The sequence below is a fragment of the Anolis carolinensis genome, unplaced genomic scaffold, assembly GCF_035594765.1.
Source record: "Anolis carolinensis isolate JA03-04 unplaced genomic scaffold, rAnoCar3.1.pri scaffold_93, whole genome shotgun sequence".
NCBI classification, from domain to species: domain Eukaryota; kingdom Metazoa; phylum Chordata; class Lepidosauria; order Squamata; family Dactyloidae; genus Anolis; species Anolis carolinensis.
Genome location: NW_026943902.1, coordinates 7,198 through 31,497, shown reverse-complemented (window position 1 = coordinate 31,497; position 24,300 = coordinate 7,198). Strand labels below are relative to the sequence as shown.

At 37.4% G+C, this 24,300-nt stretch overlaps 1 protein-coding gene across 4 annotated transcripts; it reads right to left on the bottom strand.

Annotated features, from left to right (window-relative positions):
* Positions 1-1,321: 1,321 nt before the first annotated feature.
* Positions 1,322-24,300, bottom strand: LOC134295189 (transforming acidic coiled-coil-containing protein 3-like). Of its 4 annotated transcripts, XM_062967062.1 has the most exons (17): positions 23,599-24,300; positions 23,039-23,201; positions 20,328-20,464; positions 16,113-16,886; positions 15,639-15,720; positions 15,091-15,250; positions 11,670-11,722; positions 10,725-10,855; positions 10,524-10,620; positions 9,709-9,879; positions 7,906-7,982; positions 7,317-7,360; positions 5,294-5,317; positions 5,157-5,248; positions 4,311-4,417; positions 4,104-4,224; positions 1,322-1,998 (listed from the first exon to the last, which is right to left on the bottom strand). In XM_062967062.1, exons 1-17 carry the CDS (start codon positions 23,709-23,711, stop codon positions 1,927-1,929), a joined length of 2,418 nt encoding a protein of 805 aa, XP_062823132.1. In that variant the 5' UTR covers positions 23,712-24,300; the 3' UTR covers positions 1,322-1,926. The 4 variants fall into 4 exon arrangements, with proteins under 4 accessions (XP_062823132.1, XP_062823131.1, XP_062823133.1 ...); XM_062967061.1 differs by having other exon boundaries at positions 5,157-5,317; positions 23,599-24,293; XM_062967063.1 differs by having other exon boundaries at positions 5,157-5,317; positions 16,113-16,208; positions 23,599-24,276.

Below are 24,300 nucleotides of genomic sequence, written 5' to 3'. Positions count from 1 at the left end.
ATCTGCTGTGTGATTAAACTCCATCAAGGAACAATATTCAGGGAGCTGCAGTTTCAAAATATATTGTTCCTGATGGCTTAATGCACCAACAACTAAACTACATTTTCAGGCAATTGGGAAAATATATATCACTGTACTTGGGTTAGCATTTATCATTATCATTTGATAGTTGCAAAATTGTGCAAATGTGTTTATGACAAATCCCTTCTCTAAATTGCCTACTCAAGCACTAACCCTGTCACTCACTTTGCCCCTTCAACTTTCAAGCCACTCTGTGGGTTTAGTAATGAGACTATAATTTTGGAGAAACTGGTTGGGAATTATATGTCTATATCTTTTAGTGAATCCTTAAATGAATATTGCACTGGCAAAAAAGTAAAATGTTAAAAGCATAATTCATTCATTTCCTTAAAAAAAGATTCAATACCTGCATGGAAGATGGACCTGTATTTGTTTCAATGTATCCACATGTGTAATATCGTATTCCATAAACTCATTGACTTTTTGCTATGCCTTCAGCTTCAAAATAGCTAAATGTTTGTGTGCCTCATCCTTCTGATCTGATGACATCTGAACGAATTTCCCCTTAGATATGATTTGGTTCCTTCTCACCATTCTGCCATGCAATGTAGGATAATCTTTTGAATAAGGAGACATCTTTACACATATATACACCACTCCTGGCTTGATTGCAGTCTTTTGCTATGTAGTTTCGTTATCCGACCTGCCTTTCCCCTAAACTTTGGCAATTCATATTGCCAAAATGTGATAAATAAATAAATAAATAAATAAATACACCTAGCCTAGTTGTTCCTATCCTCTTGCTTCCAAACCTGCACCTTTGGACACACACTGTTTGGTTATTTTATCACTTTCAGCACTGCTCCCATTATGCCTACCTCATTTCTTGTTTCCTGCAACTTCCATGATTTGAGATGGCTCAGATAAGCATATGGGTGATTTCATTTCTTGATATGGTGCTGTGCCATGCAAAACCCACTGAAAGCAGCGCAGTGCATTGACATGTTGCTATGCTATATAAATCCCACTAAAATGAGTTCGATGATTTCCTTCCTTTTCATAAAACATGTGAAAAGTCACTTGGTTCTTTTCTGCCACCAATTTGAGTGGTCTTTCTGGTCCAGTGCAAATCTATCTTTCCTATTTTTGAGCCCTAATGAGACCTATGTTGCTCTTATTCTGTTCTTTTCAAGATTGCTTTCTGCAGTGCTAAAACTTAACTATCCATTTTCTATCTCATCCTCCTCTTCTTTCAAAAGGTGTCGATTTTTTAAATTTGTTACAACACATCAACCAAATCTGCAAATAATATAATCTATTTTATTTTTAATCAGTTAAAACTTCTTCCCATTCCTTCTTCGCGGAAATCGAATAACGCTTGAAACACTTGATCCAGAGCAGAGTGGACTGGTATGAGGCACTTCGGTTATTATTCTGGCCCTCATGATATACAAAAAATTCCCCGAAATGCAGGGAAATTCTACCCAGTTTTTGCTATAGAACATTTCATAACCATAAGAGGTCTTTAAAAATGGGAAGAGATGCCCTCTTATGAGCCTAAATGGGCTCATTAGGTGAAGATGTAATGAAACGACTTCCCATGTCTATTGGTGGACACTCAGGAGAAAAAAAAATTTTTTTGTGGTGGTACAGAACAGGATTGTGGCATTTCAGGGAAATAAAAATAATAATAAACCTAAAACCCAATAGTTTCTATTTACAGAAATAATGGCAAGCAGACTGGTGCCACACATTTATTTGCTTTTTGTAAATAACAGCAGAGAATATAGAAGTTTTCATAGAAAAACAATAAAGCTAAACAAGTGCAAATGAAAATAGTCATTAAATTTCATTATTAACTATCCCAAGTCTGAATTAAGAACCAGCATGAAAAAATGGGATGGTTCAGATTATCGCATTTTCCATCTTCGAAATCAAGTCATCACAATTTTTTATGAGTTCTTCGTTTTCTTTTGTCTGTTAAAGAAACAGGGGCAAAGGGTTATACAAGTTGCAGAAGTCACATATTCTGAAAAGAACACCCATACTCTCCATGAGGGCTTCATAAACATTTTCCAGTTATGGCCATTTTCCGCCTGAGAAATTTTTATGTGCCCCAGGTAAAAAATATAAAAATCAAACATTTACTGATAAACCAACCAGGTCCAGGCTATTTGATTAATCGCATATCCCCTTATTGACCAACTGTAGTCTTCGGAGTAGGCCCTGCTCACAGTCCCACCCCCATCTCAAGCACAGCTGGTGGGAATGAGAGAAAAAGGGCCTTCCCTGTGATCACCCCCCCGCCTCTGGAAATCCCTACCTAAGGAAGTAAAAATGCCCCCCCTCCTCTTTCAAAAAACAACTGAAAACATACTTCTGCTCATTGACTTGAAGAGGATTAGATAATGATACTGTTACTATACTTCTGATTAAAATCTATTATCTGTATCCAGGATCTGTTTATCCTGCTAGTCGAGTTACCATCTTTGGCAATAATCAACTTATACACCTCCAATGCTTTCTGTCGGCTCCGAGATATTGATGTTTCTGTTTGATATTTTGTTTTATGTTGATATAAATTTATTTGATAGGTTATGTCTTATTTTAATTTTAGAAGTTATGTTATAATTTGTTCTTACATGTTGGGTTATTATTATTTTTTGCTATTATATGTGTATTGGTTGTCATATTCAGGCATTGAATGTTTACCTTTTTGTGTTTGGAATACGCCCTGGGTCCCTTCGAGGAGATAGGGCGAAATATAAATAATAATAATAATAATAATAATAATAATAATTATTATTATTATTATTATTTTGTAAGTCTTGCTAAACATGTTGATTTTCCTTTAGGTAGTGGTGAATCATTTTCTGCAGAGTGCACTGTAAACACTGCATGTTGTTACTAACAGTTATGTGTAACTGGATAGCATTCAAAAACCTTTTATTCTTTTGCATGAAGGTTCATAGAAACACAGCACTTTGGCTGTGCAGAGTGTTAAGCCCTGGAAGGGCAGCTTGCTGCCCAGACCCTTTTCCATGCAGCTTATTATTATTATTATTATTATTATTATTAAATCTGGATGGCCATCTGTTGGGGTGCTTTGACTGTGCTTTTCCTGCATGGCAGAAGGGGTTAGATTGGATGGCCCCTGGGGTCTTTCACTGAAATACCGTTACATTTATGTTGGTTAAAATGGTTTTTCATTTTAAATATTATATTGGTCTTTCTTTCTGCACTACAAATGAGATAAGTGCAGTGTGCATAGGAATTCCCCAATTAGCTCACACAAACACTCTCTATCCATCTGCCACTAGCCCAGCCTGTCTGTCAAATTTTAAAACTAAATGCCCCTGTGTCCAAAAGTTTGCCCATGCCTGATATATATATATATATATACACACACACATACACATTAAATATACTATAATATACAGTATATAAACATTTATTGGAGCTCCATGAGAAACTTTTGCTTCAAAAAGGGCTCCACGGCTGAAAAAGTTTGAGAACCTTATGAACTTATAAATTAGTAAAATCCCTCCCAAACTAAACACAGTAGACTTCATTTTTAATAATTACACTTGGGAGTATAAATTAAAGGAAAGACCCGTGAATCTTGCATTGCTATGCAGGCAGGCATTTGAAAGACCCTTTTCCTATTAGTTGGGTTAGGGCTCCTATTGTGCATAACAGCTTTGATTTACCAACAAATGATTTCTATGTAACACTGAATTGCAGCCACATACTCACATGAAAATAGAGAGAAAACACTGAGGACTTCATTTCCTGCCTATAGTATTCCACTTTCTGGAATCCTAATTTTGTATTATGCATTGTATTAATTTTGTATTATTTACATCACATTAAAATTGATTAAATTGCCTCTGAATTTAATGGGAATGAGTCAATAGTTTTTTGTCATGTAATGTGGGCCTGGCAATTCTTCATGCAATTCTGATTTGAGATGTGCAACTATAGATTTAATATATATATATATATATCAAAGCCTTTGGGAGACAGTCTAGACCCCTGCTTAGAAGACTGAATATTGGATCCACAAAGAAACTAAGACTGACCTTCTGCTCAATGCTTTTCTCTAATGACTGGATTCTCATTTGTTCTTTGCGCAAAGTGGCTTGAAGAGCCAACGCTTTTGTTTTAGCTTTACTTCTTGCTTGGGCAATCGCTTCATTTGCTCTAAAATAAACAGGTTATTCAGGTATATTAGTTTTTAAAGAGAGGTACTGCAAATTTAATACAGATCCTTATAAAATGTTACTCACTTGCATAACTTTTCTTCTGCATGTGCCTTCAGTGCTTGGTATCTTTGCTCTTCCTTTTTAATTCTTGCAAGATACTCCTCAACACATTTTTTCAGAGCCTCTTCATTCTAGAAAGTGGAAATATAATTTTAGATTAAAACTCGGGGGACTAGAATCCCAGTTGGTGGAAATGCATCAATTACTTCAATACAAAAACTTATTAATATACAGTAAATATAATTTAAAGGTAAATAAATAAATATTTTATGTTCTATCAGTCTAAGTAGCCTGACATTTCACATTGTAATGATTATGGTAACCTTTTGCTATCATTTGACTAAAGTATATTTACTTCTAATTAATATACATTTATGAAGAAATTAAGAGTGAAAGGTTTGGTGAACTGACTTCACAACCCTGTTAAGCGATACTATTGGCTTAGCAGTATGAAGGGAAAATATACTTTAAATTAAAAAGTTGTTCTCTGTCAAATGTAAGTGGAACTTCTCATATAATACATGTCAGAAACAAAGCTCTGTAAATTGTCTCCTGACTTACTGCCAAAAATATTAATATTTATTAAAAAGTCAAACTACTTCAGATTGACTCACCCTCTACATAAGACAATATTACAAATGTCAGTAAATGAAAACATAATTTTAATTTTTTTATATCAATAATGTCACCTTGGTACATTTACAGAACATTCCATTTTAGACCATCTGCACTCTTCCCCCGCTCCCAAAATGGAAGGAGTGCGACTATTATGCGGTGAAATATGGTAGCTTCAGGGGGAAAGATGGTGTGGAAAGAGGCAGCTAGTGTTATTTAAGGAGGAGACTGAGTAAGGCTGTTGGAAATGCTTACCCTCTGAAATCCTTCTATTGCCTCTTTCTGTTTTTCAAATCGCTTGAAGAGTTCCGAGAAAGATTTCTCCATGGATTTCAAATCAGATACAACTTGCTGTTTTTCATCAAGTACTTTCTGCAATTCTTTTTTTGCAAGCTCTTTCTGACTCTCGCCCTCTTCTACAGGAACAAATTTGTTTTAGGTGACTCAATCTTTGTTGACTCTTTTAAGACGCTGTATCAGTGGTTCTCAACCTGTGGGTTCCCAGGTGTTTTGGCCTACAACTCCCAGAAATCTCAGCCAGTTTACCAGCTGTTAGGATTTCTGGGAGTTGAAAGCCAAAATATCTGGGGATCCATAGGTTGAGAACCACTGCACTATATGTTGTCTCTAACAATACAAATATTTGAAGATATGTTCAAAGGCTCCAGTTAGCAAACTCATCCCATGAAAGTCAAGCAAGGCTATCCCACAAATGCACAATTTCAGGTGACGTATAGAATAGACTGGGGTGTACAAAAGAAAACATGGTGCAGTCTCTAATCCAGCCTATTTATATAACTATATTTTTCAGCTACCATGCCCTACTATTTCCAAAAATCATAAATAACAGCCAGTAGTTAAAGAAATGACATACGTCCTAGACAAATCTACTTTTGTCTAGGATGGGATGGTGAACATGTTAATTCCCATCAGAAGCAGGAAGCATGGCCTATGTCATTGCAACCTACCCCCAGCCCCAGAAAGCAACTAAGGTCAAAATGTTCAATCATTTGAGTCTGTGGAAGAAGGAAGGATCTGTAGATAGTTAAAACCAAATTCGTACACATTAGATTTAATGGGCTAACTAGGTTAATATGTAGTCAACTTCTACTTTCTCAGCTACTGTTTACTACCACCATTTCTAAAAGATTTAGCTACAGGGTGAAGCATAAAGATCTCTCATATTTCGAGGAGGCATTGTGTGGACTGTAGTGGGGGTAGAGACGTGAGGGAAGTCCAGTTAGGTGGGTTAGGAGCTGCTGTTTTCAGTACCCATCATGAGTTGGGTCGGTGAACTTCAGGGCTTTATTGTCCAAGCATATTATGAGAACAACCATTCTGTGACAACAAGAGTGTTCTGTACTAGTCTCATGCATTTGTATAGGATGGCTATGTCTTTGTTTCATTCGTATGGCCCTGTTTTCGGGTGCCTTTCCAAACGAGCTTTTTTGTCCCACATCCGAAAAAACGACTATTTTGTCCCATTGATGGTAATGGGTGGGCTTCCCACACTTCCCTTTCCCTCAGTTTTAGGGCTGCTGCCGTTCCCCTTTAATTGGGAAAGCTATCCTTTTGTCACTGCTGCTGAGATCACTTTATCCAAGCTAGGGGCAGACTCAGCTTGCCTCCATCTCATTTGCTGGTGATGAATGTCCATGTGGCATGCAGGTCCAAACATGCAGGCCTGCCAGGTCCTTTCTTGGCCTGCACTGTTGCAGAGCAAGGCCGCCAGCAAATGTGATGGAGAGAAACCCCAGCAAGCCCCAGCCCAACATCAAGGATCCCACCATGAGTCTGTCCCTAGCTCCTATGAAGCGACTTCAGCAGCAGTGACGAAAGTTAGATTTCCCAATTAAAGGGGAAATGGCAGCAGCTCTAAAACTGAGGGGAAAGGAAGTGTGGGAAGCCCACCCATTGCTGCCAATGGGATGAAAATATTCTTTTTTTTTTTTTTTGGATGTGGGACCAAAAAGCTCATTTGGAAAGTAAGCGCTCCTTACTCGGGACTTAGCTGCAGGCCCTGGCCTTTGCCGCTTTGGGCCTACACACCACATGCAAACTCTCTAAGAAAAATGTACGTGTGGTGTGTATGTCCAAAGTGTGCCAGCCTGTAGTCGAGCACGGAAAGAGAATGGCAGATCTAGGAATGTTAGAACATCCACTCAGCAACTGCCAAGGTATTCCACTGATAAGCTTGCCATGGTACTGGGGATATCAAGTTGAAGAAGAATTCTGCATGCCGATTTAAAAATGCATCTATACAAAATAATTTGTCTGATGTTATTTTTAACTTTCATTACAACAAAACTGTTTTTATGTACTTTTCAGAAATATATACATTTTGTTTCTAGATAGACACATTTTTTGTGCAACCCAAACAGCAAAGCATTGAAAAAATGTTTTATATCTGCTTACCCATCACTTGTGTAATGGTGCCTTCAAATTCTGCAACAATTGTTCTAAAGGAAATACAAGCATCTTATTTTCAAATACAGAACCAGAAAATTAATATGATTCCACAACAATGAAACAATATTGGTCCTTCCATTAATAACTCCACAGTAAGAAACATACACACACACACACCTCTTAAAAAGGAAGCATAGGTTTACTTTTCTTAAAGTTTCTGGAGGCAGGATTAAGTGAATTTCTCAACATTACCAATATGGGGAGAATACCCATTCTCAGTTTAGAGACTGCCTGGAAAGAGACCCCTGCCCCCCAAAACGCACCTCATCTATGCAGTACAATTACTTAGAGAGGATGGTGGCAGCAGGTAATTGAACTCTCTGGAATTTGACAGTGATATAACCCTGGATAAGCGATCCTAAACAATTAAGCAGAGGATCAAAACTCTGGTTTTCCCCCCAGTACAGACTGTCCTTCTGAATATTGTACAGTAGCACAAATAACGTCCACCTGAATCCACAATATGAAAGATATCTATGTAATTGGAGAAGGCAACATGCACAGAAAATGCCCATTATTAACTAGATGTACATACCCCATTTCTTTACTTTCAATATAAATTTTGTCATGCTTCATTTTCCACTCCAAAGCTTCTCTTTGCTTTTCTTGCACCTGAAACCATAATATCCCAAAATAATTAGCAAGAATTCATTTATCTTCAGACTTACAGTAAAATTAAAGAAACTTTGCCAGAAAGGTTATTGGAAAGAGATCAGACTTAAATACAACTTTAGAATTTGACTAACATTACTCAATATCTGATCTCATGCCCTCCCCCAACAAAGAAGGGGGATTGACAGGGTTGAAGGTCCTAGGATTAGGCAAGGGCTACATGGGGGTCCCTTGGAGACTTTTACGTCTTTCTCTGGGGATATTTGTCTCTCTTACTCTGGGTGCCGCTTGGAAACTTTTATGTCTTTTTATAGGGGTCCTTAGGAAACCCTTTTCTTTTTTTCTCTGGGGCCCCTTCATGGGATGCAGACTTGGCCCCACACTTCCATGGCATCTTTTCCATGACTTTAGAATTGGTGCTGCTATTTTCTAGATGTAAATGATCTTGAAAAGTGAAGAGGCCAAGAGTAAAGAATTTTCAGAAGGGGACAGAAAATTGAAAGGACCAAGTTGAGGGAAGGGGGGAAAGAAGAGACAGGAAAAGGCCACCTTGCCCGCCTGCGTGTGGAGAGGGGAGAAGTGGGGAAGGCTGTCAACAAGGATCAGAAGAGAGACATCTTGGCCTTGCCATTCACAGAGCTATTAGGTTGGAGAGCTTTTTCTTCACTTGATAACTGGAAATAGAATCTATAAACATGAAGTGATAATTATTTACTTAAGCAAGCTGATGTTATTGAAGGTATTGAAAAATATGAGTTGACAAAAGCTAGAAAATATATTTTGAGGTGATTTTTGATGCTATTGTAAGTTGCTCTGATATAAATCCTTATAATTTTTAATAAATATAAAATTACTTTGGTGTCATTATCTAAACTGACTTATTTTATCCTAAATCATGCTTCCCCAAACATTAGAGTAGTGGTTCTCAACATGGGAGCCCCAGATATTTTTGGCCTTCAACTCCCAGAAATCCTAACAGCCGGTAAACTGGCTGGGATTCCTGGAAGTTGTAGGCCCAAAACATCTGGGGAACCCAGGCTGAGAACCACTGCTTTAGAGGGAGCCCAGCCAAAAATCCTGGCCTGGGGGCCCACTTCAGGATGTGGGGGCCATGTCCGGTCAATTGTTCTTGTTAGGCCTTCTTCATTTTAAGACTAAAATTCTGAATACCCCTTTAAGACCAGACTTTATTATTGATCTTTATACTACTATCTTGGAGATTAATACTTGTGTAATCCTCAAGATTCCAAGCAGAGTATAGTTTACATTATTTCTTATGGCCATTTGTTTTGTTATTGGATATATCCCTGGGGGAGAAGGGCATTATATAAATTAAATAAATAAATAAAATAAAGTTGCTGTAACACTAGAGTAGGAGTCGTTAATGTACAAAGGTGGAAAGATGTTAATCAAAGAGTAGACTCATTTTGTTACAGTGATGTCTAAACTAAAACTTCAGATTTTTAAATGATCTAGACAGCTGCGAAAGGCTGTGTTTAAAACAATGATATTTGACTGGTTAAGGGAATGGCACCGGGCAAGTCAAAGATCTTGAGGGATAACAGCTCCAAAGGCTGACTTCCAGTAACAGCCTCTATTACTTGTATAGTTTTCTTTTAAATACAGTAGTTAAGTAATTTCTATATTAGCCATTAAAATGGAGGAGTGAATGGACAGAAAAGATTCAAAACAGTATCAAATCGAGTGTCCCTTCTCAAATTCTTACCTCTGAAGTAAGCTTTTTAACAACAATATCCGTCTCATGCTTAATCTTTTCTACAGCTGCATCCATGCCTTTCTGACTGTATTTCAGCACTTCAATGATGGCCTCAGTGGGCAGAGCACAAGGGAATACTGAAGGATTCTTTTCATCTAGGGTGGGTTGTAGAGTTTTGACCTGTGGCAAAAAATTTAATACGTATTTACATGCAATATTTGGTATCTTAGTTCTCTAATTGATACAGATCACAAGGTATAGCCGGATAGTGATTTCAGACTAAATCTATGATATCCAAACTTGTGGGTGGTTTCAGACTGAAACTGTTCTTCTGCTCTGAATAAAGGATACGTTGATAAGATCAAGGCTCCCGAGAGCTTAATTATTCAATTGGGAAACTATGATTTTCCATTACAGGTTGAGCATCTCTTTCAAAATCCAAACTTCTCCAAGATCCAAAATAGTTCACACGCATGCCTGAGACGGTGACATCTTTATTTCCTTATGGTTCAGTGTATACAAACCTTGTTTCATTGACAAAATTATTAAAAATATTGCATAAATTACCTTCACACTACGTGTATGTGCATATCAAACACAAATAAACCACAATTTTAGACTTGGTTTCCAAGATATTTCATATCTGCAAATAAAGGTATTCCAAATTTTGAAAAAATTTAAAACATTTCTTGTTCCAAACATTTTTGGATAACGGATACTCAGCCTATACTTTTCAACGTCATCAGTATGTCTATTCTCATTTTAAAATTCAGAAAAAACAGCAATTTGAGGAAGGTTGCTAGAGATATTTAACTAGCACTTACTGGATCTGGGGAAATTCCAAAAAGATCAAGCACCAACGGCTTTTCTTCATGTTCATCAGATGTTTTTACTTCATTCACTGTCATGGCTACTGAATTTCTGTTTTAAGACCAAAGATGGATGGTCTGGTTAGAAACTGCAAGGCATACTGAAACAATTCTATATAGGTTATAAATGGAAGAACACAGCAAAATTATACATACTCATTTTGAAGTAGTGCGACTCCTGTAGACTTTACTTCCTTAACATCATCAACATAATTTTTAGGGCTTTCACTCAGGAGAGGGTCAAACTTCAGGTAGAGAGATTCCTTTCTTAGAACAGACTCCTTGAACTACAAGAAATAGATTTGGAAATATATCAAAGTTCCCAGACAATCTTCCCTTAACATGGTGGCCTTGTTCACGTTTTGGCCACATCTGGAGCTATCTGACCAAGAGCAACACTTATGAAATTTAGATAATCTCCAAGTGAAGCACATTTCTTTGAATTATGAAATAATTGATTAGAGGAGGTCCTGTGTCCTAATGAGTGTCAATATAGCAAGGGCTGTACCTTAAAATCTTTAGGGTTCAGACTTTAAAGCAGGACTGTACTAAATGCTTTCAAATGTGAATAAATTGGAAGAAATGTGGTGTGGGGTGAAAAATATTTCAATCTTTTAATTTTCTACCAAAAAAAAAAGTTTTGAAAAGTTAAGCCAGGTTTTCTTTTTAGGTTAGTAGATGGTTTTCTGATTCTGAATCCCGTCATCAGGCAAATACACTTTTTAATTCTTATACTGTTTTGAAAACTCATAGTTCTTTCTGCAGATAGCCTTACATATGTGTTTTGAAAGATCTAGCCTCTAAAGGGTACATTTTTTCTGTGTAAAATAGGAAAATGAAAACTTTTGATCAAAATACAAGAACAGCTAAGTCAGCCAAAAAGTGGCATTACATAAAGATTAGCAGCATGAAAATTTAAAATATATATTATTCAACATGTCAAGCTAAAAAGAGCAGGATTCCTAAAATTAAAACACTAAACTAAACAATATTATCTAAATTCTGTGCAAAAGACTGCTTCTTTTAGGAGTGTGTGATAAAACAATAGGGAAAAGAAAGGAGACAAATGTAACATCCTACATTCATATATTGGTTACTTACCGAGGACATTCCAAACTGTTCCAGATAATCTACTTCTAGGTCCATTCCTAGAACTAAAAGGGGAAAAATACTGAATATGGGAACAAAATGATTTTATAGCAAACTAGTATTGAAATGACTATAAAAAGTAACTAGTTTGTCATTTCAAGAAAAGAAGAGGCATGCCTTCCTGCAATATTTGTGACTTACGTATACTGCGTGAAATAAAGAAGGCCTTCGATTCTTCCCATCCTTTTTTAAAACTGATTTAACTGGCAAGGATGTTAAAGCTTTAAATGAGAAGCAGTTTTGGAACACTGCTCTTATGGCATTGAAGGGTGGCCAATGAGGTACGTTTACTAGATCAAAGACAGGTAAAAGGTAACATACAATAAACAGGGGTCTCTATTACTTCAGTTAAAACCTATTAGAGTTCCTACTGCAGGCATGTGTGTGTCCAGCGCAAAAAACTGACAGCACTACAGATGCAACTCAGTAAGCAATAACAAAAGGAAAATAACATTGAGATTGTCTACATATGCTTAGGACTTTGGCTGGCTATTAGAAGACCACTAAATTGGAAGAGGTTAGAAATCAAGTTTGAAGCTACAAGAACACGTAGGATGAACATGACCTGAGGGGGCTTATCCATAAAAGGACACTGAACATGTGATATTGTCACTTTCTTAACAACCTTAAATTATTTGATTTGTAAATGAATTTAAATGGGAAAAGAGATATTCCACTTGAATGGTGAAATGGATGCCACAGGAACTGTCACTTTCCCTTCTTGTTTCTGCCTTGCTGTCATGTGCATCTTGCCTGGAAACGGTTTTGGGGGGGGGGGGGGGGAGATATGCCTCAAATATGGTGGACTCTGGATCTGCCTTGAGGCCACCCCACTTGATTAATATAATCACCATCCTCACCCCAAACTGGTTCCAGAAATGGCAATTTAATCACCTGCATAGTGAAACTGGTTTCTGCTCAATCAGTTCCAAACCAACCTGAATGGTTAATATAGATGAATCCTTGGTCTTGTCCAAAAAAGAAGATACTGCTCAGTGTGGAGGAAATGGAACAGATAACACGAGGGGAAATGTAACACAAAACAGGTGAAAGTGTTGTGCAGGAATACATGGGTACTCTACATAAATGCGAGTCTTCAGGACCAGATAAACTACATCAAAGATCTCAGAACACTGGCAACAATCTTTGTGAATCTTTGCTTGCCAGAAGAAGTCTTAGCAGACTGGAGAAGGGCAAAGGTTGCCCTTGTCTTCAAAAATGGGGGGAAAGAGGACTCAGAAAATTACTGACCAGTCAGCCAGACACTAATACCAAGAAAAATTATAGAGTAGTAATAATAATTTTCTTTCTTACCCACCTCTCCTCACGGCAAGTTACAGAATAATCAAACACATACACATTGTAAAAATACCACAAATACACATATTAAAGTGCATTTCTATAAAAGATACACATTAAAACATATTTCTATAAAATACATATTAAACTATACAAAGGTCATTAAACAGTCTGTAAGTACTTAGAAATGTCATGATCCCAAAAAGTGAACATGGGTTTCTTAAAAGCAAGTCATGTCAGATTAACCTTATGGCTTTTATATATATATAAAGTGAAGAGCCTGGCAGCCAAACAGAATTCTGTGAGTGTGGCATACCGTGATTTCAGTAAGGTCTTTGAGAAGAACCCCCATGATATTCTTGCAAACAGACTAGTAAAATGTGGGATTGACAATGCAACCATTAGGTGAACATGTAATTGTTGACTGATTCTATATTCTGCATGGCATAGGGCTGGATTGGATGGCCCAACCCAACTGATGCTCACCAATGCCTCCTCCTCATCCTGGACAGAAGTGGAGTATCACAGGGTTCTGTTCTGGATCCAGTGCTAATGAATGTATTGTTGGAAACAGCAACCTCCCAAGCCTGTCACTATTTGTTTATTGATAGCGCATATATATATATATATATATATATATATATATATATGTGCTAACTAGTATTCTATGTATGTGCTGATTTGCCAGTTTGTATCTCTTTGGTGTAGGAGGAGTTATAGACATGTGATTTTACTGAGCATGTTCAGATTCAGGACTCCATTTTGGATGCAGTCTTCTTGCATTAGACCTCAGTGGAGGTATGTGTTTGGTCTTCAATGAAAGCAGGTGTACAGTATGTGTCCCGACCTCAGTGAAAGTGGATGCATGTTGCTGTTTAGAGACTTTAATGGATACAGTATGATTATGGACTTCAGTGAGTACAACTATACTAAAGACTATGGACTACCGATTAAGAATGATACCCTGTGTACTCAACACAAAGAGAAGCTATATCCTATCTTATTGAAGTGAACTTCAATAAGAAATATTCCTGTATAGCTAATTAATAAAAGACGTTTATGAGTAAAAATATATTTTTTCAAAGAAGACTTTGCTTTTATCTCTGAGTGCATATTTTAAACTAAGAGGCTTCACGGGAATGTGTATCTTTTGGACAATTACAACTGCAAAGAAACAACCATCTGCAGCTAACCAAATACATTTTGTAGTGGCATGTCTTTATCCTTCGCAGTTTAAAGACATGGTTCTTCAGTTTGACAGCTGAGTTACCTGTGTGCCACTACATTAATGTTTCTGAATATCACCTGTTCAAAGAGTTGACTTCTAACAAGGGCATGCTTTTCTTGACTAGTGGTTTTCAAAAGATGGTCTCCACATATTCATAGACATTCACATTTGCCAAAAGGATATGTGCCCATAGACTAGGTGCAGTTATTTTCCAATAGGTTATGCAATATGTTATGGAATTTCCAATAGGTTATGTGCAATACGTCTTTAACAATGATTGGATGAAGGTTTAGAGCAGTGGTTCTCAACCTGTGGGTCCCCAGATATATTGGCCTTCAACTTCCAGAAATCCTAACAGCTGGTAAACTGGCTGGGATTTCTGGGAGTTGTAGGCCAAAACACCTAGGACCCACAAGTTGAGAAACATTGGTTTAGCGAACATGCTTCCAATATTTGCAAATAACATAAAATTAAATGGGGTAACTATTACCCCAGATAACAGGATCAAAATTCAAAATGACCTTAAAAGACTGGAGAACTGGGTAAAAACTAGCAAAGTCAATTCCAACAAGGTTAAGTGTAAAGCACAATACCCTTAAAGGGTGGGGAACAGATATAGGATGGATGACACCTGTAGAATGGGAACTGCGATTCCCCTTTTCAGGCACCTGTGCCCATTTCTATATATTCTGGTCATAGACCGTAATAAATTGCTGATTCTGACACCTGTAGAGTATTAACAAGGGACATGATAGCCATGGTGTGAGGTGTACCAAAACAAAATACAAACATAGAATTTCACACTGTTATAAACACAAATAGGCATTTCAATTCTACTACACTTACCATCAGTGGGTGATCTGAACTCTTCATTGTCTATATCCAAAAAACTGCCATTATTCATTACTGTTTCTGCCTGATGTGGTTTCTGAGTTAGACCATTTGCAGCCTCATGTAATGAACTTTGTTGACGTAAAACCACAGCTGATGCAATACTTTGGTTCATCTAAGAAATGAAGAATAGATTAGAGAAACGCTCAGAAAAGAGATAACTATAGATTCCATGTGTTGTTTAACTTGCTTCCCTTCACCTGTATGTCATTTGGTTAAACTGTACTCTATTTTATTTTCTTAAAAGATCAGAGCATGTTGTTTGGGAAATTTTGCATCAGGAGTGGATAAAGTGTGTGTTTTGAAAGACAACCTGGGCTTCAAAGCTGCCAAGCTGTAGAGATGTCTCAATTTCTTACAGCAATAAAGATGAGGTTCCCAGGCATGATTCTTGAGATTTAAAGCCTCCAGTGCAGTTTTTAGCATATTCCCACACCCAAAACATGCTAGATCCTAAATATAGCAATAAAAAGGAATTAAAAAAACAAAACAAAAGACAATACCAATTCACTTGAAGGTTCAGTTTGAGTTTCTACTTTTGTTACATTCTGTTCTTCAGCTGCAATCTGCTCTTCAATCTCTTTCCTATAAAAATAAGAAGACTGTTATATCCACATGTTCTAAGGACATCTGATTCAATATACTTTTAAATTTGTTTTTGTACATGCAGGTTTTCTTTTGCCCTTTACCTGTGGACATTTAGATAAAAGAAGCTTCTTTTCACAAAAATTAAATACTAATCCCCAATTAAGCAATTAAGCCATCTATGTTTTAATATATCTCTGAAAAGAATACTGAGCAACTTGAAATTATTTATTTACAGATTTAGGTTATATGCTATTTTCTACTGCATATGTAATCTACTGTTACCAAATACTTAGATTTAGTCCAGGAACAAAAAATAGGTTACTTTTCATGAGCTTCTACTACATTTCTGAAGTCCAGAACTACTCTAAATGCACTTACAGAACACTTACTGTTTTTCAAATGTTGTTTCTACAGCCCTTGATTCCTCAGGGAAATTATGCTGCTCTGCTTCTTTGAACAGTCCACTGTCCTCTTGGGTATCACTCCTTTCAATGGTGAACACAGCACAGTCAGGTGAATTCTGTAATTTGGAACCGCCTCCAAATGGGTTGAAGTTAGGATCAAACTTCTCAAAATCAAAGCTATATGCTGCTTTGGGAACAGAATTCTCTTCTGTTCCAGTGCTTGTTTGACATTTACCCTTTTCTTTTCTTTTACAATAACTGAGACTTCCAAAGCTACCAGATTCTAGCACAGGCGATGAGATATTATTTTCTATAAGTGCCACTGAAAGTAGCTCAGTCTTGCAAGCATTGTTCAAATTTTGCTTTATAGCTTGATTGAGGCTTAATATTTGCTTTGAGGAATCACTATCTAGCAATGAAGTGGAGTTAAAAGAACTTGCTGGTTCATAGCTTGTTTCCTCAGACAGATTATTTTCAGTAGCAGATTCCAGATAAACTGAACAAAGTGAAAGAGAATTTCTATCCATTGCTTCTTTTCTTGTGCAAACTTGCAAAAGAGACACTGGTTGATTTTTAGGGGAATTCAGAAGGCCACTGGTGCTCTTGAACGGATCTGGATCATTCAACACAGACGATTCAGGAGTATGTGCTCTGTTTTTTTCTGGGATGACATCATTTGGAGAATCAAAGCTGAGCTTTCCTTCTGTCGCTATCTCCTCTTTTGCTAAATCAGTATCTGTTATTAGTAGTGGTTGATTCCTGTGGAAAGGCAGAATGTTATGATTGAGCCTCATGGCTCTGCTACTGGCAGGCGTGGACGTAAGACTCCTCGAGAGTCAGATACTCTCGAGGAGCGAGAAAGAAAGAGGCTGCGAGATATCTTTGCAGAACCATCTGACGAAGAGTCTTTTGAGGGGTTTACGGAGAGAATGGAGGAAGAGCTGGTTAGCTCAGAAGAGGATGAGATGGATTGGACTCGGGTAAGGGAGGAATTGGGTGCCACTGGCAATGATGGGATGGAAGATGATTGGGGACCTTCAGGACTAGACCCATGGACAAGCTGGAGGGATGGGACGGGATCCACAGCTGGGGATGCTGTGGGGCGTAGTCAGAGGTGTTCCAGTTCTGATGAGGAAAGTGATGAGGAAACGCCCGGGTTAAGGAGGACAGCTGATAGTGATGAGGACTTGTAACTGGCATAAAATGGGGCTTGGGAGCAATAGCAAATTGCGTTGGGCAAGGTAATTTGGACAAACGCTTGGGATCTGTGTGGGACGTTTTCCTGAAGACGGGTGTGTTTCGTGTGCTGATTACGTAAGTTGTTTTGGAATTTGGGTTCAGACGGCGGGAGGAATTGTGTGGGCTTTTGTTTGTGCAAACCTCTGCTTAATCTCAATAGCTTTGACCTTCCGTCGTCTTCTTGACGGACGCCATCTGCTACTCTGGATTTACGGACTGAACTGACTACAGGCTTGGATTCTCCTTCTGGACTTGGAAAACTGCAAACGTCTGCTTCTGCCTATCGACCTTCGGAAAGAACTGGGACTACTCTACTGCTTCAACCCTCGGCTGTTGTGTTTGTATTGGAAGTTTGCCTGCTGTGTGTAGGAGTGACTTCTAAGTTACTCAAAACATAGTACTGGCAGCAGAGAGGCATCTGCTGCCAATTAGTTACATTCTTTTGAACTCTTTGTTTCCCAGCTTCTGTTTTGTTTGTTCCCAAGCTGAAGCAAGCTGTTTTGATTTTACCCGGATTAAACTCCGGTTTAATCCGGTTTATCTTTTAAACGTTTTTCTTGCCCCTTTTTTTTGCTTTTTGAGGCTAATGTTGCCTGGCCCTTGTCTTTTACGGGCATTTTGAGTTCTGTAAATCCAATAAACTCTGTTATCTTTGATCTTGTGGCGTTCTGTCCTTGACACAGAACCATCACAAATTAGTTAATTTAGCCTTCTAAAGACAGTTAAAATAAAAAGTACACATTTGGCATTCAGATTTTTCTTTCAGAGGGGGCCATTGCTTATTAACCAAAAAAAGGATATTCACTGTCGGCTTCAGATACTATGTTGTCAGGTTTATGAAAGTCTTGCAGTGTCTAGACTTTAATTCTAGGAACACATGTTTTGAAGTAATCCAAGCTGAACTCAGTGGGGTTCACTTTCAAGTAAATGCACACTGGATCAGATTACATTGCTCACTTTATCAATTTAGACCATTTGCTTACTTCCCAATTACCAAAGCCCCTTGGGTATTTATCAGCAGAAATGAAAAACAATCAGCAAAATGTATATACATTAAATCAAACAACTAAAAGCAATAAAGTTCTTAATGATTCTGTAACATCTAAAAATAAAATTGACTTAATCCGGCACGAAAAATATCAGTCTAGTAATCATCAGAATACAACATACTTGTTTTCATAGATCCAAGAAAACTGATGCTTCAACAGGAATCTTCAGATAATCATAAAGTTGGAACAGACCACATGGGCCATCTAGTCCAATCACCTGCCATGCAGAAAAAACACCCCAAACAGATGGCCATCTAGACCAGGGGTCCCCAAACTTTTGAAGCCGAGGGCCGGTCCACAATCCTTCAGACTGTTGAGGAGCCGAATTATCATTTGAAAAAAAAAAACAAATTCCTATGTATACTGCACATGTCTTGCACAGTGCAACAACAACAACAACGAAAAAAAACAATACAATATTTAAAAATGAAAACAATCTTAACCAACATAAACCTATCAGGATTTCAATGGAAAGTGTGGGCCTGCTACTGGCCAATGAGATAGTCAAGTTAATTAGGATTGTTGTTGTTGTTGTTGTGTGCCTTCAAGTCATTTCAGAATTTGGGTGAGCCTAAGTCTAATATTAATACAATATTTAAAAATGAAAACAATTTTAACCCACATAAACCTATCAGGATTTCAATGGGAAGTGTGGGCCTGCTTCTGGCCAATGAGATAGTCAAGTTAATTAGGATTGTTGTTGTTGTGTGCCTTCAAGTCATGTCAGACTTTGGCCGAGCCTAAGTCTAAAATTATTTATTTACTGCATTTATTTACTACATTTATATCCCACCCATCTCACCCCGAAGGGGACTCAGAGCAGCTGTATGTACATACAATATATTATATTACTAGCATAACACAATATTAGCATTATATATTACTATGTTGAACTATATCACTATACTATTATATAATATGTAATATATAACATATAATTAATATTATTATATGGTATTACTGTTAGTATTATATTGTATAACATTATATTTTTATCAATATTATATGTATATAGAATATATTATATTATTAAAACTGATATAAAAATATTATATTATAAAACTGAGGGCGGGGGCCAGGTAAATGATCTTGGAGGGCCGCATCCGGCCCCCGGGCCTTAGTTTGGGGACCCCTGATCTAGACTCTGTTTAGAAGCCTCCAAAGAAGGAGCCTCCGCCATACTCTGAGGCAGAGGGTTCCATTGTTCAACAGCTCTTATGGTCAGGATATTCTTTAGGTGGAATCTTCTTTCCTGTCATTTGAATCCAGTACACTGAGCCCTAGTCTCCCCAGTGCAGCAGAAAACAAGCCTACTTCCTTCTCCCCTAAGACACTCTTTCACAAATTTATACATGGCTAACATATCCCCACTCAACCTTTTCCTCTGTAGGCTAAACATACCCAGCTCTTTAAGCTGCTCCTCATAGGGCATGGTTTCCAGACCTTTGATCATTTTAGTTGCCCTCCTCTGGACACTCAGCTCTCTAGAGTGGAGTCAATCACCTTGTAATTGCATCTGGAAAACAACTGTCAACTGCAACTGCAAAATTTAGTTCTTTCCATTAAAATCAAAGTAGCTGTGATATTAACACAACAATGCCTGTTTGTCTCCAAGCTGGCAAAAACATGTGGATGACTACGTTCTTGTTACATGAATGCAATTGTCCTTACTGCGTTTTAAATCAGGAGTAGTTACAGTTTCGCAATCATTCTCAGTGAAAAGAATTTTTTGGCAAATATCACTGCTTCTACTCATATGCTTGAAGTCCAGAAAAAAACAGCTTCCTAAAACCCATATTCTCTTCCAACAACCTGAAGACAGCTGTATGACAGCCCAACACTTCCTGGGATATCATTGACTATATTACAATCTATTTTGAATCTACCTACATAAAATCACAGTTTTACTCACTCAACACTGACTGGAGGCAAGAGAAGATCTTTTGGAATGCAGTCATCTACTAATGGAGAAGTTTCAGGTTTCTTCCTTACATCTGGACTCAGGAATTTGCGAGTCTGAGGATCCCGGATAGGAGTTTGAAAAGTTACCTTAGGAGAGAAAATTTATCAGAGATCTGCAGAGCCAAAATGCATACACACAACACATACCTAGACATTGATTGGGTACTTATGCCCTGCTTTCTACAGCTTAAAAAGGAGTCACTTGAAGCAATGTATGAAAAACAAACAAACATCAATATATATTAATAATTAAAAGCAGAAATAAAACCTACATAATTGAAGAATTGAATAATTATACAGTGTTTTACTCAGGAAAAGAAAATCTAAGACAAAATGTGGTGACATTCATAGAAAGATGAAGCCAATGTAGTTCAAGGATGTAATGCAGTTTGACTTAATCATATTAATGACTTTAGGGAAAACACATCGAGATAACTATAATTCAACTTTATGATCTAAACACAGTGGCAAAAGAAGAATCTGAAAGATTTTATGCTGGAGTAAGGTGGGAAACTGAATATACATAAAAGAAGATGTTAATCAGTGATGATTAGAATGCAAAAATAGGAAATAGAGCAGAATGAAAGATTACAGAAAATGTCGGTCTAGAATTAAGAAATGAAACAGGAGAATGACTGATTGAATTTTGTGAAGCCAATAGTGTGTTCTTTGCAAACACATTCTTCAAGCAACCCAAACAACAGCTGTATGCCTAGACATCATCTCATGGCCAATATAAAAATCAAATAGACTTCGTAATTAGAAACAGAAGATTGAGAAGTTCTATTCTCTATGTGAAGTCAAGGCCAGGAGGAAATTGTGCTGAAATACAACCTGAAGAATATCCCTGTAGAATTTCAAGATGTGAAAAATGGATTTGTTATTATAAAAACTAAGTGAACGGGAACTAGAATTCTGAACTGAAGTCAGAAACACTGTCAGGGAGGAATGCAAAAAGACACTATCTGTAGCCCAAAAGAAAGAAAAGCCTCAATGGATGAGTGATGAAATTCTTTAAGCAGTTAAAGACAGACAAGAAGCACGAATTCAATTATTTCTCTGCCTGAATGAGAACTAATTAATGCAAAGAAATAAAAGTGATGACAAAAAGGAAGACTTATTCTCAAAGATCTAAAAAACAAAAAAACAAATGGAATTTTAAATCATGAGTGGAAATGCTCTACAACTAGCAGAAGAACACATTATGTTGATAAATAAAAATAAAAATATGATGGAAACAATACATTGAAGAATTCTATGAAAGAGACCACTTTGTTTCAGGAAAAACCTTATAAAGATGAACATACATCAGAAAGTGATGTGGAAGCTGCATTCAGACCACTTAGAAGAAATAAATCACCAGAAGCAGATCGCTTACCAATAGAGCTGCTTCAGACTACAAATGCTGAATCTGTTCTAATTCTAACTAAAATCTGTCAATACAGAAAACAAAAAAATCCCATAAATTGGAAACACTCGGTATATATTCCCATCCCCATGAAAGGATTATTATTATTATTCATTTATTTTATCCCACTTTTCTCTCATGGGTGGGATTCCAAGTGGTGTACAATGATTAAATTACATAACATAAAAATACAACAAAACAAAAACATCATATAGGCAAACTAAACAGAAATACACACTACATAAGCCAAAAATTTGACAAATTCATAAATTAAAACATTATACCATTAAAACCATTCAAAATTCCATGTGTCACAAGATTTGGTTTCCTTGATGTGTAATTTATAAGCAAACAATGTCATTGAATTTCTAATTTCTATAAATGGCTGTGAAAGCTGGACAATGAAGCCCCATGTTTGAAACGTGGGGCTGGAGAAGAATTCTACAGATAATGTGGACTACTGAAAAGACCACTCAGTGGGTACTGGAGCAAATCATGCCTTAACTTTCCCTAGAATACTGCTTTACTTTGGCCATATAATAAAAATGACTCAATGGAAAAGACAATAATGCCTGATAAGGTAGTAGGAAGGGTGAGATACAGATACAGCATTACAGATAGATACAGTCAACCACAGATGCTGCAAAATATGAGGCAGGACTGCTGCTGATAGAATACTAGAAAGTCTCTCATTGATGGGTTTGCCATAAGTTGAATTCAACTTGACAGCTGTTAACAAGAAGCGGGAAGAATCAAAATTAAAACTAATAAATCACTGATGTAAAGAAAAGACACACGGTATAAGCGCCTGTCAGAACATTAAAGACATAGGAGTTAGATACCTTCCAGGGTATTCTGTATTTTAGCTGTCACATATCTCCTTTCCACCTGAACATCAGGAAGAATCTCCTTTCCACCTGAACATCAGGAAGAACTTCCTCACTGTGAGAGCTGTTCGACAGTGGAACTCTCTCCCCGGGGCCGTGGTGGAGGCTCCTTCCTTGGAGGCTTTTAAGCAGAGGCTGGATGGCCATCTGTCGGGGGTGCTTTGAATGCGATTTCCTGCTTCTTAGCAGGGGGTTGGACTAGATGGCCCATGTGGTCTCTTCCAACTCTACTATTCTATGATTCTATGATTCTAGAAGCCTCCTCTCATCCCCACCACTGAAACATTGTTAAATATTTTGATACTAAATACTTACAGATACTAAAACTGTTGGTCTAGAAAAGAGTGATATTAAATATTATCATACCTTCATAAACTTCTTTATTTTTTTTGGTGGAACATTTTCTTTCTGTGATGGACGAAGAATGGAAGGCCTGCCTGTGAGCTCTGGAGATGTGACGAGTATGGCACAGTTTTCAGCACCTATGTCATCACTAATATTTTCTCCCTTCAAGATTTGCAGACTCATTCTATAAATGGGAAAATAAAACAAACATTTATGTAACAGTGTTGCTTTTGGAGTGTATGCATAAGGAGATCTTGTGCTTAGTATGTCGCTTTTTCCCCAAGACCGGGACTCAAAGTGGCTTCCAAACATGATTTTTAGAATAATTTCAGAATAAATTGAAAATATATAATGTTAAAAAGAGAAGCAAAATGTACTCAATAAAAATGCTCCTTGCTTTATACATTGAACGCTTATTTAAATAAAAATGTCTTTGTCTACAAAATGCAAAGAAAGAAGGGCCTCGCATTCTATTGAAGGGCATTCTTGAGGGTGAGAGAAGCTGCTGAGACGTCTATCTCTTTGCTATGTTCTCTCCAAGCAAGCCTGTAAAGGTAGTGGGGAAGAGAGAAAGTCTTCACCTGAAGATCCTAAGTGTCCTGGCAGGTATAGATAAGGAGACAGGGTCTTTCAGATAGTCTGGAGAGTCATATGGCCTATGTCCATCCTGGCATTTTTCACTTCTTCTCATCATCCCCAACCATTGGTGACAATATTAGAGGTTACAGTCCACTTGGTGCCTCAGGGTCCTACTTCTGCTTTTAAAGCAAATGGATACTTGTAACAGGTTTCTAAAACGTGGAGTTATCATTTAATTTTAAAAGTTTTGTTCAGGTTCTTTCCTATGAATAGGTTGCTGTTTTACATTTTTCTTGGACTCATGGGGAACTCCTGGTCTGTAAACCACCAGTTCCTTTCAAAAGTCCGCACACAAAACTCCACATCTTTTTTCAGGGAATAGTATATCTCTCTGATTGCAAAAAGCAGCACATCATTCTGTTTTCAGGAGTCTAGGACTTGGGATGCTCCTGGAAACACAATGGAGGGGAATTGCTACAGTAGAGTCTCGCTTATCCAACGTTCTGTATTATCTAATGAAGTCTGCCTCCCACCCGGATCCACAGCTGTTTCTCTATACAGCTACGCACAGCGTGTCAACATGCCCAACAACAACACAAGTGCAGCCACACTCCCAAACAAGTGGCAGACTTGTTGTAAAACATGATATTTTGGTGCTTAATTTGTAAAATCATAAAGTAATTTGACGTTTAATAGGCTTTTCC

Coding starts and splice junctions, on each gene's coding strand:
- LOC134295189 (XM_062967061.1), bottom strand. CDS start 23,711: ATGATGAGAAGAAGTGAAAAATGCCAGGATGGACATAGGCCATATGAC. Junction 20,465..23,038: donor AAATAAAGAAGTTTATGAAG/GTATGATAATAT, acceptor TTCTCTCCTAAG/GTAACTTTTCAAACTCCTAT. Junction 10,621..10,724: donor GTCGCACTACTTCAAAATGA/GTATGTATAATT, acceptor GTCTTAAAACAG/AAATTCAGTAGCCATGACAG.